The 19,550-nt window shown below is 30.1% G+C and overlaps 2 protein-coding genes across 3 annotated transcripts; both read right to left on the reverse strand.

Moving 5' to 3' along the window:
* Positions 1 to 1,028: 1,028 nt before the first annotated feature.
* On the reverse strand, positions 1,029 to 4,365 carry LOC107617411 (malate dehydrogenase, cytoplasmic). Of its 2 annotated transcripts, none has more exons than XM_016319168.3 (7): positions 4,105 to 4,365; positions 2,980 to 3,138; positions 2,687 to 2,862; positions 1,931 to 2,208; positions 1,685 to 1,820; positions 1,488 to 1,599; positions 1,029 to 1,366 (listed from the first exon to the last, which is right to left on the reverse strand). In XM_016319168.3, the coding sequence occupies exons 1-7, from the start codon at positions 4,145 to 4,147 to the stop codon at positions 1,272 to 1,274; spliced, it is 999 nt and encodes a 332-aa protein (XP_016174654.1). In that variant the 5' UTR covers positions 4,148 to 4,365; the 3' UTR covers positions 1,029 to 1,271. The 2 variants fall into 2 exon arrangements, with proteins under 2 accessions (XP_016174654.1, XP_088355703.1); XM_088499577.1 differs by having other exon boundaries at positions 2,980 to 3,597; positions 3,650 to 4,246.
* Positions 4,366 to 9,927: 5,562 nt separating this feature from the next.
* Positions 9,928 to 13,208, reverse strand: LOC107617412 (malate dehydrogenase). Its single transcript, XM_016319169.3, has 7 exons — positions 13,051 to 13,208; positions 12,010 to 12,168; positions 11,706 to 11,881; positions 10,995 to 11,272; positions 10,747 to 10,882; positions 10,548 to 10,659; positions 9,928 to 10,411 (listed from the first exon to the last, which is right to left on the reverse strand). Exons 1-7 carry the CDS (start codon positions 13,091 to 13,093, stop codon positions 10,317 to 10,319), a joined length of 999 nt encoding a protein of 332 aa, XP_016174655.1. The 5' UTR covers positions 13,094 to 13,208; the 3' UTR covers positions 9,928 to 10,316.
* Positions 13,209 to 19,550: the final 6,342 nt, after the last annotated feature.

Raw genomic sequence — 19,550 nt, forward strand, 5'->3', positions numbered from 1 at the left:
TATTGCAGTATTTGTCTTATATGTGCAAATAAGAATCGGGCAGATCTGTACTCAGAGTAGAACAGAAACCTAAAAGAAAAGAATTGAAGAAGCCCATTCAGAAACAAGAAAATTACATTGTGATTCAATTTTATTTAGATTCGATCTCGATGAAAACAATATATATATATATATATATATATTCTTCAAGATATCTAGGATGCATAGACAATTATACTATAATACACATATTTCGGGTGCTTTTACACGCATTTCGAGTACTCAGCACCTGTTTCCCCACTTAACACGTATCCCAAGTGCATCTTGGATATGTCAGTCGTCGTTATGTTATAAAATGGGGTCTGAGTACTCAAAATATGCCTATTTTTTAATACCCGAGATGTGATAATATTATGCATTTAAATAATTACTTTATATTTTATATACTTAAGTAATTTCTATATTTATTTAATTTAAATAAAAAAATCACCTATTTTGACACTGCTTTAAATTCATGCGTATTTGAAAAATAAAATTTTTTTTAATATTTATTTAAATTAATAAACCTCTCGCTTGCCCCTTCCAACCCAACACTCGATTCAAAACAGTGATAACAAAAGCAAGCGTACTGAAATAATGAGATCTGGTAACCGTTGTGAAAGCTCCAAGTACGGTAACACAACTGTGACTCGTCCGAAAGGTTAGATATGGCCAAAGACAAAATAATTAATAATATAAAAGTAAAATAAAATAAAATCCATGTTGATTCTTGAACCTAATGTAGTAACGTACTACCAAATTGTACGTTGCGTGCAATCGCTTATGCAGATAGAAATCCATTGTGCATGTCCAACCGAATAAAGAAATTGAACTTTCAAGCCCTCATTATGAGTTGTGAAACCACAAACTCCGAGTTTTTGAACCTTTGTAATGGCTTACTCAAGCAAAAAGGTACAACTAAAACAATGTTTCCACCGCGTACATGATGAAAACAGAAAAAAGACTTGCACTGGCATTGACACACCAAAAAACGAAAATAAAAACCCGGATTGGTAACATAAGCTTCATACGCATATAAGATTACGCCTCAGATCCATGGCCATGAGTTATAAAACATTAAGCTCAAATATACTTGGGAATAGACACTTCAATACACAAGTAATTTCCAATAAAATGGAGACTCCATCAAAAGTTCCTCCGGATCTTGGAAAGGCATTATTGAAAAATTGACCCTAATTCTGTAGGTAAACAAGGGAAACCGCAGTTGTCAGGCAAAGAAAACAAGCAGCAGTCTAAGAGAGGCATGAGTATGCCAAAGCCTTCTCCTCAGAGAGCTCTTCTGCTGTCAAATCCAGTTTCTTCCTTGAGAACTCGTCAATTGAAAGTCCTGTGTTCAGTAGAAAATAACAATTTAACATTTAAAATATAGGAATGTGGTGGGAAAAAAATACTATAAAGATCAAACATGCCTCATTCAATTTCTTCAAAACAATTAACCAAGCTCTTACCTTGAACAATTTTCCATTCTCCATTTTGACAGTAGACAGGGAATGAATAGATCAGTCCAGCAGGCACATTGTAAGATCCATCAGAATAAACTCCCATTGACACCCAGGTACCCTGAACCAGAAGACAAAAAATTGAGAAAACTGAGCTGGGAACTTCATATAGAACCCAAAAGAAGATCAGGACTAATCCGACCAACCTCAGGAGTTCCGAGAACCCAGTCTCTAATGTGGTCACATGCAGCACTGGCAGCAGATAGTGCACTTGAGAGCTTTCTAGCTTTAATGATTGCAGCACCACGTTGTTGGACAGTAGTTATGAATTCCCCATTCAACCTAGATAATGGAATGCTCAATAAGAAGTTTATTTTGAAGAAAAAGAAAGAAAAAAAAAAAAAAAAAACATTGAAACTGATAAGTTGGTTCTTGTAGTTTAGTCAACATACCAGGCATCATCAGCAACAAGCTCCCGGACAGCCTTTTCCCCAGCTGGGGTTCTAACAGTTGCATGGTTGACATCAGGGTACTGAGTTGATGAGTGGTTACCCCAGATAATAACATTTTTCACATCCGAAACTTGAACATTCAGTCTTTCAGAAATTTGACCCAAGGCCCTGTTATGATCCAGTCTAGTCAAACAAGAAATATTTTTCTCAGGAATGGATGGAGCAAATTCCTTCAAGATCAAAGCATTGGTGTTTGCCGGGTTAGCAACAACCAGAACCTGCATGATAATCCAGAGAATTAAAGCTTATAAATGTTCCAAGAAACATATAAAACTGAAACATATCATATCAAAACTAAATAGAACATATCTTATTTCAATTAAAAAAGCAGAGATATTTTTCAACACCATGTGATCACAAGGATTTCAACTTTCAAGATACAAATTGAATTACACATTTGATCAGGTGCAATGCTTTAAATAACACAGCAAGCTAATTTAAATAAAAACTTTCATCTTGTATATGAATTCACCTCAATATTAAAAGAATTCCAACCCCAAAATCTTGTCTGAACATATAATAGAATCAGCATAAATCCTTATGGTATATTGGTTGTACATACGACGTTTCATGACAAAAATAGCATTCAATCATTAGGCAGAACAAAACATGCATCTCCAACATATGAAAAACTAGGAGTTAACACAAATTGATGATTCTTTTGTGTAATCGAAAGATTCTGTTTCAGAAGGTTACCTTGCAGTTTGCAGCAGCATGCTTTTCAAGAGCAGAAGCCTGGGACTTATAGATTGAGACATTTTTGGACATCACATCTTTCCTCTCCATACCTTCTTTTCTTGGGAAACCACCAACCATGACAGCAATGTTAACCCCAGTGCATGCCTCAACCACATCAGTTGTAGCAACCACACCTGAAACAAATGATTTCATAATATCTCATTACATCATAGATAATGTACACAACCAAAAGAAACTAATGTCCAAAATGATCAAGTTCATGTAACATGTAACTGGACTGAAACTCAAACCTTTAAGAAGGGGAAATGCAGCATCAACCAACTCCATCTTAACGCCATTCAGTGACTCGGCTGCGGGTGGAATATCAAGCATGTGGAGGATTACAGGCTGGTCAGGGCCCAGCATTACTCCCCTAGCAATCATAGGGACAAGGGCATACCCAATTTGCCCTAAAGTTGGCAAATAATTTTATCAGTAAAGCAAAATACAAGACTTTTGCATCAGATAGTTTAGATACATATTCTGAACTTGAAAGCAAATAAGAGCAAACTTATTATGCATCCAGATTCCAGGTTACGCCCAAGTGGGTGTCAAGCAATGAATCATCTCACTATAAAATCCAATTATCATGATAGAAACCACACTAGAAAAATGCAACAGAAAACCGTGATATTTAGGCTTGAAAGGGGTTTTCAACAGATCCTGAAAGTGGCACAAAATATTCTTTCCCAGAACCACAGAAATAAGAACTCTGCAAATGAAAACCAAATTGATGAAGACTAGCATAGCAATTTCAGAGTACAGCTAATAATGTTATATATACTGAAAAGAAAAAAAATGAATACTCCATCTTGAAAATGGCCTAACTAAAAATAAAGAGTATAAAAACACCCCGTTCAAAGATAAGACTTCAGAAACCATAATATATATACTACAAAGTGAAATTGCGCCAACAGACACGTTCAAAATGATACGGAATTTATATACATTTATCACAAATAAATCTACAAGGAACTTAAAGAAAGATAACAAATTTGTACAAGAAGATCCTTACTAAACTGAATGTCCGAGAATTAACAAGTAAATGATCCCAAAACTACAAGATGAACTATCAGCACCTAATGCAGCAAAAAATCACAATCCAGTTCAACACAGATCCAATTACAAGAAATACACACTTCAAACAGGTAACCAACAATTCTACACCAAAAATCCAAACGAATAGTTTGAACTTAATAGGAGAGGATCAGATCTAATTTGATCTCAAATCAAACTACAGACCAAACAAATGCGAAGTTTTTGACTCGAAACCAGAATTTATAATCGGGAAAATACTACCCAAAAAAAAAATATATATGGAAGCAAATGAAACGGATATGAGAGTGTGGACTATGATAGTGAAAGAGGGAACGTACCTGCAGCACCGGTGACCAGAACGCGAACGGGGTCCTTGGCCATCGGAACTGTCTATCGAAGAAACCGGAACGGAACGGAAGACGGGAAGAGAAGAGGATGAAGATGAATAGCTAAGCTAAGACAGAGAGTGAGTGTAACTGTTGACGAAAGGAGAACCTTCTATCCTTTTATTCTTGCGGCGACCGCTATTGCCACGTTATGACACCACGAAACGACGCCGCATCCGATTCTATAATTATTATTTATTAATGATTAACCATGAGAAAAAGTAGCAGAAATGGATAATTAGGCTCGTTTGGTTTGTATTTTTATTTTTGGTTTTATTTTTAATATTTTTTATTTTTGTGAAAATAAATAAAAATAATAAAATTATATTTTTTATTTTTATTTTTTATTTTTATTTTTTTTAAAATTTAAAAAATAAAAAATATTAAAAATAAAAAAAGAAAATAAAAACACAAACTAAATCTATTCTAAAAATTTGAATAAGGAGGGCACTTAGTGTGTTTTTGGGTTGGTGTTTATCAAATTGAAATGGAATTTGAATAAAAGTGATTTTATATAATTGATTTTGGTAGAAATGAATTTGTGTTAATATGATTTATGTTTGGTAATTATACTAAAATTGATTTTGATAAAACAAATATTTTTTAAAAAATATTAATTAAAATTATTTTTAGATAGATAATTACTAAAAGGACATGATATTAAATTATAATATTATTTTTATATGCATGTTTAATTTTTTAATATTTGTTCTAATATATTTTTTATATAGTATTTTTTTAATATTTTTTTTTAATACACTATAATTTTTTACTATTATTATTATTTATGATTAATTTTTTTGTTTAATTTACTTTACTTAATGGGATTAATAAATTATATTATAAAAAAATAATAATAAATATAATACACAAAAACTATAATTATAAAAGTGTAAAATATCAAAAAAAAAATTAACAAAAACTATAAATAATAAATAACAGAAAAAAAGAATATAATAAGAATTTTATAAATAAAATAATAACATGTATAAAGAATAAAATTGATAGAAAAAAGTATTTTTATTTATCAATTATGTTAGGATATAATAATAAAAGTATTTTTTTTGTTTATTTATTATCTGAAAAATATCTTTCTTTTTAAGAAAAAAAGATCTTTTTAAAAAAATAAATTATAGCTTCTTAAAAAAGATGCTTTTTTAATTTTTCTAGTACTTTTATTTTTACTACTAAAAATTTTTTAAATATACTGAAAAATAAAAAAATCTTATTTCATTAAAAAATATATCTTTTATTAACTTAATGGCACCCAAACAAGCCAATGAGTAATAGCTCAAATGGTATAGTCTCTCCATACTCAATTAAGAGATTGCGGGTTCGAGTCTTCTATCTTTGATAAAAAAAAAAAAATGGCACCTAAACAAATAATAAATTGTCATATATTGGGTCAAATTTTTTTACACGTAACATAAATTAAAAGTATTGTCTTTTTTTGAAATCATTACTATTGTCTTTTTTTGAAATTGTTACTTGGACTTTGATACTAATTTTTTTTCAAAGATAAATATTATTTTATTAATATAAAATAAAAGTATTTCCATAAGGAAGTACAAAAGAACTGGGTATTTCCATTTATTACCAACTGTGATTGAAAGACTTAAGAGTTTAAAGAAGAGTAGAGTAAGAGTAAAAAAAATTATCAGCATCTATCAGGTATGGCTCACGAGTTCACGCACTAAATTGCTGGCTTCTTTTACTATCTCTGGTGCCGGACTTATTACCTTATCAAAAACACATTGATTCCTCGCTTTCCAAGTGCTCCAACACAGCGCCGCTATGAAAGAGGGTCTTTTGTCTACCGTCGAATTGAGCCGCTGCCCAGGATAAGACTCGTTGACACCAATTGAAAAAGGTCTCTTCTTCTCTCATCCATAGGTCAGGGGTTATTAAGTTTAGACTCCATATTATTGAAAACAGGGGGCATTGGAACAAAGCATGAGAAATTGATTCAGCCTTCAACATGCATCTTGGACAAGTGGCAGGAGTGGATGCGAACCGGCTGTGAACTTGTTGCAACACCGGAAGCTTTTCATGAAGACTTTTTCATAGAAAAATCTTAATTTTGTGTGGTAATTTCAACTCCCAAATGCTATTCCAGACTCTGTTGTGTATGTTCTGGGGCCTCAATGAAGTAGGAGAATGAAAGAATCCGTAAGCAATTTTATATCCTGACCCAACTTCATATATACCAGATTTTGTCCAGCACCAATTAACTTCATCCTCCTCCTCTTTTGGTTTGATTGAAAAAATTGTATTGCATATATCAACTGAAAAAATCGACTCAATCAGATTTCTATTCCAACTTCTATCAGGATTTAGTAACGTACTAATGTAATACACTTGCAGATTTGGCAGGATTGTGAGTGCATTTTGTGGGACATTAAGGGGCACTGGTGGTGGAAGCCAGGGGTCATAGAAGATGCGAACATTAGTGCCAGAGCCTATTTTCCATACCAAGCCTTTCTCGATCACCTTGCGCCCTTCAAGAACACTTCTCCAGCCCCACGACAGTACGCTTCCTATCTCTGCATGTAGAAAATCTGTATATCTGAAATATTTAGCTTTGAGCATTCTTGATAGAGTAGAATTACGGTATTTCATTAGGCGCCAACATTGCTTGCCCAATAAAGCCAAATTTTGTGCCCTTAGGTCCTTGATCCTCAGCCCTCCATCTTTCTTCGGTCTCGTCATTGTGTCCCATTTAATTCAAACCATTCTTCGTTCTGCGCCTTTTTGACCCACCAAAATTGCGAGAGCATGTTATGAATCTCAGTCAACAGCGTGTCCGAGAGTTTAAAACAAGAGAGTGTATAAATAAGAATCGCCTCTCCCACCGCTCTCAATAGCGTGTGCTTGATACTAATTTTTTAACTTGTTTAAAATTTAAATTTTTAACAAAATATTTATTAAGAACTATTTTATCTTTTTATTATTTTTTATAAATTTCATAATATTGTTTGTTTACTTCTATTTCATTATCATTTTAATTTCTCATTTTGTAAATTTAATAATTTTTAAGATTTGAATTTTTTTTATAATTTCTATAATTATTTTAATATTTTTTTTCTAATTTTTAAATATTTATATTTTAATATACTAATTTTTATTATTAATTGTTCTATTTTTAATTTAACAATTTTATTTTATTTTTGAATTCTTGAATAAAGCTTATTGTGAAATTGAAATTTTAGAAAAAATCATTTTGTATTGATTTGAAAAATTCAATGCATATGAATTAATATTAGTTAGAAACATTATTTTTTTGGCCTATTAATTTGTATACTTTAATTATTCTTCTTTTAAATCTTTTAATTTATTTTTTATTTCAATTTTAAACATAGTTTATATTTGTATTAATCCATATTCTTTTAGTGCACATTTTTGAACTGTGGTAAATTAATTTTAGGAAAAAAAATTTTCCGTCTTTATATTTATGGTGTAGTTTTCGAATAAATGTAAATTATCATAACATTAATGATTTATTAAATTTTTCCGGCTTAAATAATTTCTGATTTCTATAGTCTTTTGTTTTTGGTCAAATAAAATTTAAATAATCCCTATTTTAATTATTTTCAAGACTTTATTCCCCTAAGTGTTGGTGCGATATGTCTAACAACATCAACATTTCAGCTTACTATGTTAATATTTAGGGTCTCGTTTAAAAAGTTTCAAAAATTATTTTTTTGAGTTTTTTATTTATAAAAAATAGTAATAGTAATGTCTGATATAATTTTTAAAATTAAATTGTAGATTTTTAAAATACTATTTAAATACTTATAGAGAAGTTAAAAAAATTAACTTTTCTCATAATAAATTTTTTTTATCATATTTCTTTTAAAATAAGTACTTTTAGAACTAAAAAATCAAACTCAAAATAACTTATGTATAAGCTACTTTTAATATAAATATTTGTTGTTTAAACTATTTTTTTAAAATAAACTTAATTAAACTGTTTACCTAAATTGAATCTTAATGATTTCTCGTCAATACTTAATGGAGCAAACTAACATCAAATATTAAAATAAAAACCTTTCAAAGTTTACTTGTCCAAAACCGAAAAAATAAATTAATAAAACTCAAAATCAAAATATGAGTATTTTATAAGGATTAAAATCTTATTTAAGCCGGTCACCAAAAAAAAAATCTTATTTAAGCCATCTTTTTTCTCAATTCACATGCAATACGAAAATCAACAAATAGTAATTTAATTTTCTAGTGCTTAATTATTTTAAAAAAGTTAATTTTAATTTTGATACAATATAATTTTTTTAATTGTCATCAAATTAACTTCTTAATGAATATTTAAATAGCATGTGTAAAATGTAATTTTTATTATAAAAATACATAACCAGATATCTGTTTTTAATTCTACCGAATAAAATACAAGTTCAAGACATAAGGATGCATATTAAATTAAAAAAATATTAAATAACCAAGTTATTTTTGTTACCAAGTCTAGTCAATTTTTTTTCTCTTCTTTTTTTTCTTTATGCGTCTCATCTTTATTTTTTGACTAATTTTTATTGTGCTAATAAATTATTGGAACAATTTAGTTGAACTTAATTATCAAAATAACTTGGTCACATAACATCATCGATTAAGTTTATAACATTCTTCTTCAAACGTTTTTTAGTTTAATTGATTCAACCTAAACATCACAAAAAATATAAATAGTTATTATTCCCTTGAAAGAAATACAAAAGGAAAACATAATAATTAATAAAGAAGATATATATGCCCAAACATGTGAAATTTGTCTTTTGGTTGAACCCATCCATTGTTTGATTTGAACTTTGCCATGTCTCTCATAAGCCATAATTCAGCTTCAGGATAAATAGAAAAAAGGACAAGGAAAGAAAAAATCAAGACAAAATCCTATCTAATAGATAATAGATAATGTAATCTGTAGAGTACCCATCATCAATGGATTTCTTGCAAGATGGGGCACCCCCCGCCCTCTCTCTTTTTTTTCTTTGTTTTCCCTCTCTACTGCTACCATATTCCTCTCTCACTTGTCCCCACTAAACCAACACTCAATTCAAAGCAAAGTGATAACAAAACCAAGCGTTGCTAAAACAATTTGAAACCTTGTAACCGTTGTGGAACCTCCAAGAACGGTAACACAATTGTGACTCGTCCAACAGGTAACAGATAAGTAGATATAGCCAAAGACTACGAAACATGGACACTTCGCTGAATTGAGTCGCTATGTCCGACACATTTCGGACACAACACTTGTCCAACTTTATCTTAATAAAAAATAAAAAATTTTTTCCCAAATGATACACTTAAATTCCATTACATACTAGCATATCCCATCTTATTTTTAACATGTATTCTTGAAATAAATTTAAAAATAGTATATATTATTATTTATTAAAATAAAAAATATTTTAAATACTTTATATAATTAAACTAAGACATTAAAAATAATTAAAAAATTAATTTATATTTTAATATCAATAAAATACCAAAATATCAATACAATTTATTTAAAAAATACTTTATATTATATATATGTATGTCCCAGTGTCTTAAAAAAATTTTAAATTCATATGTCGTTGTGCCTCATGTTCATGTGTATCCGGACATCATAGGCCAAAGATAAAATAATTAATAATAGTAAAGTAAAATAAAATAATCCATGTTGATTCTTGAACCTAACGTAATGTACCACCAAATTGTACTGACGTGCAATCGCTGAAGCAGAGAGAAATGCATTGTGCATGTCCAGCCAAATCAAAGAAGAGATATCAGAGAGATATGACTTCACTATTTTGATTTATTGACCCTTTGTAATGGCTTACACTAGTAAACAGGTATAACCAAATTACCAAAATAATGTTTCCACCAAGTACTGATGAAAATAGAAAGAAAAAAAAAGAAGACACTTGCATTGGCATTCACACACCAAAAACGAAAATAAAGACCTAGATTGGTCACATAAGCTTCATAAGCATATAAGATTACGCCTCTGATCCATGGCCATGAGTTAAAAATCATAAAGGTCAAATATACTACGGAACAGACACTACAATACACAAGTAATTTCCAAAAAAATGGAGACTCCATCAAAAGTTTCTCGGGATCTTGGAAAGGCATTATTCAAAAATTGCGCCTAATTCTATAGGTAAACAAGCAGCGGTCTAAGAGAGGCATGAGTAAGCCAAAGCCTTCTCCTCGGAGAGCTCTTCTGCTGTCAGGTCCAGTTTCTTCCTTGAGAACTCATCAATTGTAAGTCCTGTGTTTAGTAGAAAATAACAATTTATAATTAAAATATAGGAATGTGGAGGGACATAAGTTAAAAAAATAATACTACAATATAAAGATCAAATGTGCCTCATTCATTTCTTCGAAACAATCAACCAAGCTCTTACCTTGAACAATTTTCCATTCTCCATTTTGACAATAGACAGGGAATGAATAGATCAGTCCAGCAGGCACATTGTAAGATCCATCAGAATAAACTCCCATTGACACCCAGGTACCCTGAACCAGAAGAGACAAAAAATTGAGAAAACTGAGCTGGGAACTTCATATAGAACCTAAAAGAAGATCAGGACTAATCCGACCAACCTCAGGAGTTCCGAGAACCCAGTCTCTAATGTGGTCACATGCAGCACTGGCAGCAGATAGTGCACTTGAGAGCTTTCTAGCTTTAATGATTGCAGCACCACGTTGTTGGACAGTAGTTATGAATTCCCCATTCAACCTAGATAATGGAATGCTCAATAAGAAGTTTATTTTGAAGAAAAAGAAAGAAAAAAAAAAAAAAAAAAAACATTGAAACTGATAAGTTGGTTCTTGTAGTTTAGTCAACATACCAGGCATCATCAGCAACAAGCTCCCGGACAGCCTTTTCCCCAGCTGGGGTTCTAACAGTTGCATGGTTGACATCAGGGTACTGAGTTGATGAGTGGTTACCCCAGATAATAACATTTTTCACATCCGAAACTTGAACATTCAGTCTTTCAGAAATTTGACCCAAGGCCCTGTTATGATCCAGTCTAGTCAAACAAGAAATATTTTTCTCAGGAATGGATGGAGCAAATTCCTTCAAGATCAAAGCATTGGTGTTTGCCGGGTTAGCAACAACCAGAACCTGCATGATAATCCAGAGAATTAAAGCTTATAAATGTTCCAAGAAACATATAAAACTGAAACATATCATATCAAAACTAAGTAGAACATATCTTATTTCAATTAAAAAAGGAAAAGATATTTTTCAACACCCTGTGATCACAAGGACTTCAACTTTCAAGATACAAATCGAATTACACATTTGATCAGGTGCAATGCTTTAAATAACACAGTCCAAGGTAATTTAAGTAAAAACTTTCATCTTGTACATGAATTCACATCAGTATTAAAAGAATTCTAACCCCAGATATCTTAATGGGAACATATAATAGAATCAGCAATCCTTATGGTATAGTGGTTGTACATACGACATCACCACACAGAAATCATGACAAATTAGCATTCAATCAATAGGCAGAACACAACATGCATCTCCAACATATCTTGAATGTTACCTTGCAGTTTGCAGCAGCATGCTTTTCAAGAGCAGAAGCCTGGGACTTGTAAATGGAGACATTTTTGGACATTACATCTTTCCTCTCCATACCTTCTTTCCTTGGGAAGCCACCAACCATTACAGCAATATTGACACCAGTGCATGCCTCAACCACATCAGTTGTAGCAACAACACCTGACACGAATGATTTCAAAATATCTCATTAGGTTGTGGATAACTCATATAAACGAAATAACCCAGTGTCAAGTCCAAAGTGGTAAACCATGAATCTCATGTAACATTTAATTGGAGGAAACTCAAACCTTTGAGAAGAGGGAATGCAGCATCAACCAACTCCATTTTAACACCATTCAGTGCCTCTGCTGCTGGTGGGATATCAAGCATGTGAAGGATCACAGGCTGGTCAGCGCCGAGCATCACTCCCCTGGCAATCATAGGGACAAGAGCATACCCGATTTGCCCTAAAGTTTAAAGTATTTTATTAGTAAGACAATGTCTGTTTTCTTTCCAGCTGCACAAAAATATAAAAGAACTGTGCTACTGAAAAGCAAATTGATGCATACCACCATAGTACATTCAGAGAATTATCTCAACTAAGTTATTACAAGTATTCATGAAACAATCTACAGCTAGCTTTATATATTTTGTGACATGGAGAAAAATTTGATATTCCATCATCAAATTCATGGTATGCCATATATATATATAGCATATAGCATCTCCTTTAAAACAAGACTCTAGAAAAAAATCTTAGATAAATACCACAAAAAAGAAATGAATAGCGCCATCAGAAAAGTTCAACGTGACTCCCGGTTTTATTTTGAGCTAATCAAAAGGAGATCAATTAGTAACTTCAAAAAAATAAAAGGGAAATCAATCATCTGTAACAATTTTTTATAATAACATCGTCAAAAGGTCAATTTTCTACACTGAATGTCACAAAATTAGTTGTTCTTCAGTACCCAAAGCTCAGATAGCATAACAAGACAGATCCCAAAACTATTAAAGAAAAAATGAACTTCCAGCTCCTAATGCATTATGAAACCACAACCCAGTTCAAAACAAAGCGAATCCCGATTCCCGAACCAGTTTACACCATGAAAATAAATCTGAAGCTTTTAAATCGGCATGAAAAATCATCGATTCATAGGATCAGATCTGATCTAAATCAGAATAGAAGATCCATTAAACAAAACAAAGGCATCAATTTTGACACAAACCTAGAATTCATAAGCTGCAAAAAAATTACAATAAAGCACAAGTGGAAGCAAATGAAACAGAAGATCAAAGTGTGGATATGTTGATGATGATGAGAAACACAGGTAGGGAAGGAAAGAAGGTACCTGCAGCACCGGTGACGAGAACGCGAACTGGATCTTTGGCCATTGGAACCGTCGATCGAAGAAAATGGAAGAAGAAATGAGGAATAATAGTGTAGGTTAGTCAAAGGGAGAGTGTGTGTGAACTAAAGAGGACCCTTCCTTTCTATTTATTCTTGCGGAGATCGCCGTTGGTCGTTGCCACTTGCCACGTTTAGATGTCCTGAAACGACGTCGCATTCGGTTCATAATTCTTGACTTTAGCATATCCCAAATCAATTATTTTCATTCATAATTCATGATCAATAAATATTCAAATTACTCCTAAAAAACTTTAGATTGAATATTTTATTTTTAATAAATTTTTTAATTATATAAAATTGGTTTCTTATTGTTGTGAAGAGAATTAATTTATCTTAAATTGATATATTTTTTGAGATATAATGATTTTATAATAAAATTTTATTAAGAATTGATTTATAAGATTAAAAATTAATTTAGTGTTTATTCTTTGTAATATTTTGAAGTTAAATAAAAGTGAAAAACAAATGCGACTATCATTTTGTATTTCAGTTGGAAGTGTATACATATGGGACAAATTTTCTGAAAAAAAAATATTTATTTTTGAAAATAAATTATTTCATCTTTAATTTTTAAAATATATTTTTTTAAAGTTTGAAGCAAGTTTGTCCATAACAACGGCAAAGTTACTAATTATTATGAAGTTATCTAATTTATTTTTTTATTTTAAATTTATTTTATTTTTATAATTTTAATTTTGAATAAAATTGTTGATAGCACATATATAGCAAATAATACATTAAAAAATATTAAATTTATAATTATATAGACTTAATTAATTAAAATTTTGAAATTTATTATTTAGAATGATTTAGTAGAAAATATAAAGATAATCATTTAAAATTAATTATTCAAAAATATAAGAATAAGTGATTTAGACATTATTATAAAAGTTAATTAGATTTAGTTGCTTGTTGATAGTTATTCTGTAGAATATTAAGGATTTTTGAATTATGTAGGTATAAAAATTATTGTTATTAATTTTGTACTTATTTGATTTTAAATAATTTGATAGACCAAGAATTAGTAGGGTATGAAAATATGTTGTATAGATTAGATCAGATAGAACATATTGTTGGTAGATTTGGTTAACTGGTATGATGTTTAATTTTTAGTGTTTGATAAGTTTAAATAAATGTATATTATTTTAAACATATTTGACAAAAATGTTAATTATTTTTTAGCTTATTAGGATGTTACGGATGGTCGAAATTTAGTGATCAGACCCGATGAACGTATCAGAAAATGTTTTCAATAGACTAGTTTCGATCATGTGGTATACATGGTTGAGAGGAATCATAATTGGCCTTTGATATTCGCGTTGGTGGAGAAATGACGGCTAGAGTTCCACATATTTCACATGCTATGTGATGAGATAATGATCACCCTACAAGACATGTCATATCAAATGGGTCTGAATGTTGATAGAGACCCACTTAGTAGTTGCGTTGATGGTTGAGAGTAGTACTATGAGGAGCGTTCTACAGAAGAGCTATGGCAACAATTATTAGGACATGTACCAAATCTAAACTACAGATAGAACTGGAATAAGTGGACCGTCAACTTGTCGTGGTTCAGAGACATGGTTTGTGGGAAGTTAGTTGAGGATGCGTTAGATGAGCGGCTATTGTAATATTTTTGTGGATTCATTATACAAATCTTAGGAGCGAAAACATGCTATTTTCAGTTGCATCTGACTTTCAGTTTGCTGTTTCAGTGGATGAACTTCATAAAAATATTGAAGTTTGCCGTTACAGTGGATAAACTTTACAATCATTAGCAAGTTTGTCCTTGCAATAGAAAAACTTGTTTATATATATATATATATATATATTCTATGAAATAATTTGTTTAGGAAAATAAATAATCGATTATTAATTTTAATTATTATTTAGTTATTAATATTTAAACGTATATGATAAAATATATTATTGAATTATTAAATTAAAAAAATTAAATTACTAATTAATTAATAATAAAAAATAATAAATTTTAATAATTATTTAATATTTTTTAATAAAAAATAGACATAAAATTAATTTTTAATTTTTCTTTTCTTCTCTTGATAAAAAAATTGACCTTAGTGAAGCTCAAGAGTCAACACTTTTTTCCTAAATATTAAACAAAAATTATGATAGAAGAAGAAGATAATAAATCAAACAAGGGTGGAATTAGTTATTTTAGCGGCCTCTGTAAAAATTTTTAATAGTATAAAATTAAATTAAATTCTATTAAAAATTAAATTTTAATCAAAATTAAATTGAATTCTAATATTTAAAATAAATTAATAAAATTATAGAATTTAATTAAATTTCAGTAATTAGAATGTTTACTAAATGAATTTAAATTTTATAAAGGATAATTATTTTATTCTTTATTAATATAACATTATATTTAAATAATAAATATACTTATTTATTAAATTATATGAAATAATTAAAAAATTTATATTTTTAACTAAATTTTATTCAAACTAAAATTTGTTTACCTCTTTTAAAAAATAAAAATTAGATTAATCTAAAATATTAAACTTAAAAAATATTATTATTAATTAAAAGAATTAAATAATTTTTTATGGTTAATTCTAACAATAAACCAACAGCAAAAAAATAAATATGAACCATTAAGAACAAACTTATTAAGTGGTTTAATGGCATAGCAAGTAAAAAAAATAGTTACTAATAAAAATTATAGCAACTAATTAATGTCATTAAAATGAGATAAAATTATTCTACTTTTGCTAGTATCATGACTGACACAACTTAACTTAAAATATTTAGACATAATAGACTAACAAACGTTTAGTGTTACTAATCTAAATTAAACACATAAAATTTATACATATGAATATTTTTTTAAATCTACATAGTAGATCTTTTAAAAAAAATAAGTATATATTATATTAAGTGAGTTGAAGGAGAAGGGAAGGAAAAGAAAAGGATGAAGGTGGTAAGAGAAGAGAAATTGTATGTTGAAAGGTGGGAGGCGTTGAAAGAAAGTAAATAAGAAAAGTTAAGAAAAAGTAATTAGATTATAAGGATATTTTAGACATTTGAAGTTTTGAGTGAAATTCCAATAGAATAGAATTTCAAATTGGACCTATTTTGGTTGGAATCTATGAAGTACAGACACTTTGCTGAGTTGTCGTGTCTACGTGTCGGACACATTTTGGACACGACACTCGTCCGACACGTGTCTCTGTTGTGTCCAACTGTCTTAAGAAAAAATAAAAAAATTTTCTCCAGACACACTTGGATACACCTAAATATCATCACGTGTCAGCGTGTCCAACATTATTATTAACATGTATTATTGAAATAAATTTAGAAATAGTATATATTATTATTTATTAAAGCAAAAAAATATTTTAAATACTTTATATAATTAAAATAAGACTTTTAAAATACTAGAAAATTAATTTATATTTTATATATATGGGTGTCCCCATGTCTTATAAGATTTTAAAATTTGTGTGCTGGCGTATCCTGTGTCGTGACGTGTCCTATGTTCGTGCATCATAGATTGGAATTGATTTTGAAAGAAAACAATAAAATTGACTTGAATTCCATCTAAACTAATTTAATTATTTTTGTTTCAAACATTGGAATTGAATTCAATTACCATAAAAATTGAATTTTAAAGGAGTTTTCAAACAGCTTGTAAAGAAGAGACTAATTTTTCAAACACCTTGTAAAGAAGGACAAACATGAAAAATAAAATTTAAAAGTAAAAGAAAATAAAATTAAAAGAGGATAAATTAAAAATTATAGGTAAATCATAGAATTAATACTTAAAATGGCTCCTAAAATTTGACTTTCGATACAATTTAGCCCTCAAACTTTTAATTGACTCTAATTGTACTCCGAAATTTTGACCTGTGTCTCAATTTGGTCCTTCCGTCGTTTTTCGTTACCAGAAAGCTGACTTAGCAATTTTAATTAACACTTGGCACCTAACGGTTAGATGACGTTGCCAAATTCTTCAAGGCACCAATTTAACCCATCACAATTTGAACATAAAACCTAGCAGCCCAAATTTTCTCAAATCATAGTAGTCTCTTCAAGAATTGAGAAGGATGTTGGGGAGCAGCAGCCATGACTCAGGTAGTTCTAGTAGAGCTTGTTCACATGGTGGCTGGGTGTAGGACACACACCGTGATAGAGGTGGGAAGGTTCTGCATTGGTGCGGTTGTGGATTGCGTCCTATTCTTCGGTGGTGTAGGACGGATTCCAATCTAGAGAGACCATTTTATGGATGTCTAACTATAATGTGAGTTGGTTGAATTGTTACAACTTGATTTTGTGTCTTATTTATCAAATTATTCTTGGTTTTGTAGTTGTTCTTCCTCTCAATTTTTTTTGGGTTTTTGGTGTTGCAGACTCCCAATAAGAGATGGTGTGATTTTTTTAAATGGACAAATGTTGAAGAAGAAGAAGAAGCCATAGTTGGGAGAAATAAAATTCCAGTTAGTGAAGATCATTGAAAAATATCTCTGGGATGGAAAATTAGTGCAGTTGAAGCTGAAATTAGAATATTAAGAATGTGGAATATTATGTTGTCTGTGTTTGTCATTATTTCAGAATTTATGATTGTAGCTTATAGATTAGGTGGGATGAAATATATGTAAATGTGATATCAATTATGTGAATAAAATATTATTATATATTTGATTTTTTTTTTTTCATAGACCTGAAAGTTGATGACAAAATAAAAATGGAATTTTACACTCTCTTAGATAATGATGTATCCTGTGAAAGTTGTTTAAAAATGAGATTATATAAAAGAGATATAAAATTTTACAAAATAAGTTATAAAAAAAAAATAAAAGATAGTCATTCATTTAGTAATTTATAGTGATTAATCATTGTCATCAGTGATAAGCAGCATTAACAATAGCAGTATCTGTAACATACCACAATACTCTACATAACACAGTTTTAAAATATCCTAATCCAAAATCAAATACTCTACGTAATAGAGTCTCAAAATATCAAAAGAACATAGTTTGAAAAGGCTCTCTACGAAATATATCCTACACAAGTTCTTTCAGTCAACATTGCAAATCATATTTTATTTTGTTGGTGGTGGTTTGAAGCCTGGGGTGGGGACAAATTTTATAAACTCTGCCAAGCGTGCAACTGTCTCAAAACTTGCTCCTTGCATTGGATCCATCTTGAAAGTTATTTTTCTCTTAGATTATAGCTTCACAGGCCTTGTCACCTGTTTTGGAGGTGGAGGTGGGTCTGATGGAGGGACCTAGTAAAATTTTTAACAGAATTAAAAACTAATACAACTTAATAAAAATCAATCAATATATAATCAAATAGTATCAACCAATTATATCCAATCAACATTTAATCGTGTATTATAAACCAATACAAACTAGTCAACAGTTAATCAAATATTAGAAACAAATCACTACATGTTCTTGATTTTCTGACTGTGAATAAGTTGGTTGGGTGAGTACAATCTCTGAAGTTTGTGCATCATCAACAGCTTGAAGTGGTGCTATTGAAGCATTTGCATTAATCTCACCAGTTTGTGTGTCAGCAGTAGCAGCATTTGCTGGGTCTGTAGTCTCTCCAGCCTTGGAACCTTTTTCTTTTGCAATAATAGCTGCTGCTGCATTAGTAAGGGCTCTAGCAAGGTCATTAGCCTTTTTGTGAGCGCAATTCCTCTTTGTATGTCCTCTCGTACTATAGTAAGTACATGTGAATTTCTTGTATTGCCTCTTCAACTTGGTTGAAGTTTTTGATTTCTTAACACTAGAGGACTCTTCATCAGCGTCCTTCCTTCTTTTTTTGGTTATTGGCCCAGACTTTCTCCTCATTTTGGGTGCATGAGACCTATTGTATTGACTTCTTTCCCAAAGATCCTACTTTGATATTGGATTGAAAGATTGTCTGTAGGTATCTTTATAGGCTTTCATGGTCAGCCAATGATGACAAAAATCCTCCGAATTTTGATTAATCTTAGAGATGGCTACACATGCATGGACACACGGCATGTCTACAAAGACAAATATTATGAAATAGTACTAAAAATTATATTTAATCAAATGGTATAAATAAATAGAGACATATCACTAGTTAAACAAATAACAACACTTAATTAAATACAAACCAATCACTATCTATTGCAAAATCTATTTAATCAAATGGTATAAATAAATAGAGACCAATCACTAGAGACTAATCACTAGTTGAACAAATAACAACACTTAATTAAATACAAATCAGTCACTATCTATTTCAAAATCTATTTATTCAAATGGTATAAATAAATAGAGACCAATCACTAGAGACTAATCACTTGTTAAACAAATAACAACACTTAATTAAATACAAACCAGTCATTATTTATTCCAAAATCTGTTTATTCAAATGATATAAACAAATAGAAATCACTAGTTAATAACAACTTTATTACCTGTTATTTGTCAA

The sequence above is a fragment of the Arachis ipaensis genome, chromosome B9, assembly GCF_059453495.1.
Source record: "Arachis ipaensis isolate K30076 ecotype BB chromosome B9, ASM5945349v1, whole genome shotgun sequence".
Taxonomy (NCBI): domain Eukaryota; kingdom Viridiplantae; phylum Streptophyta; class Magnoliopsida; order Fabales; family Fabaceae; genus Arachis; species Arachis ipaensis.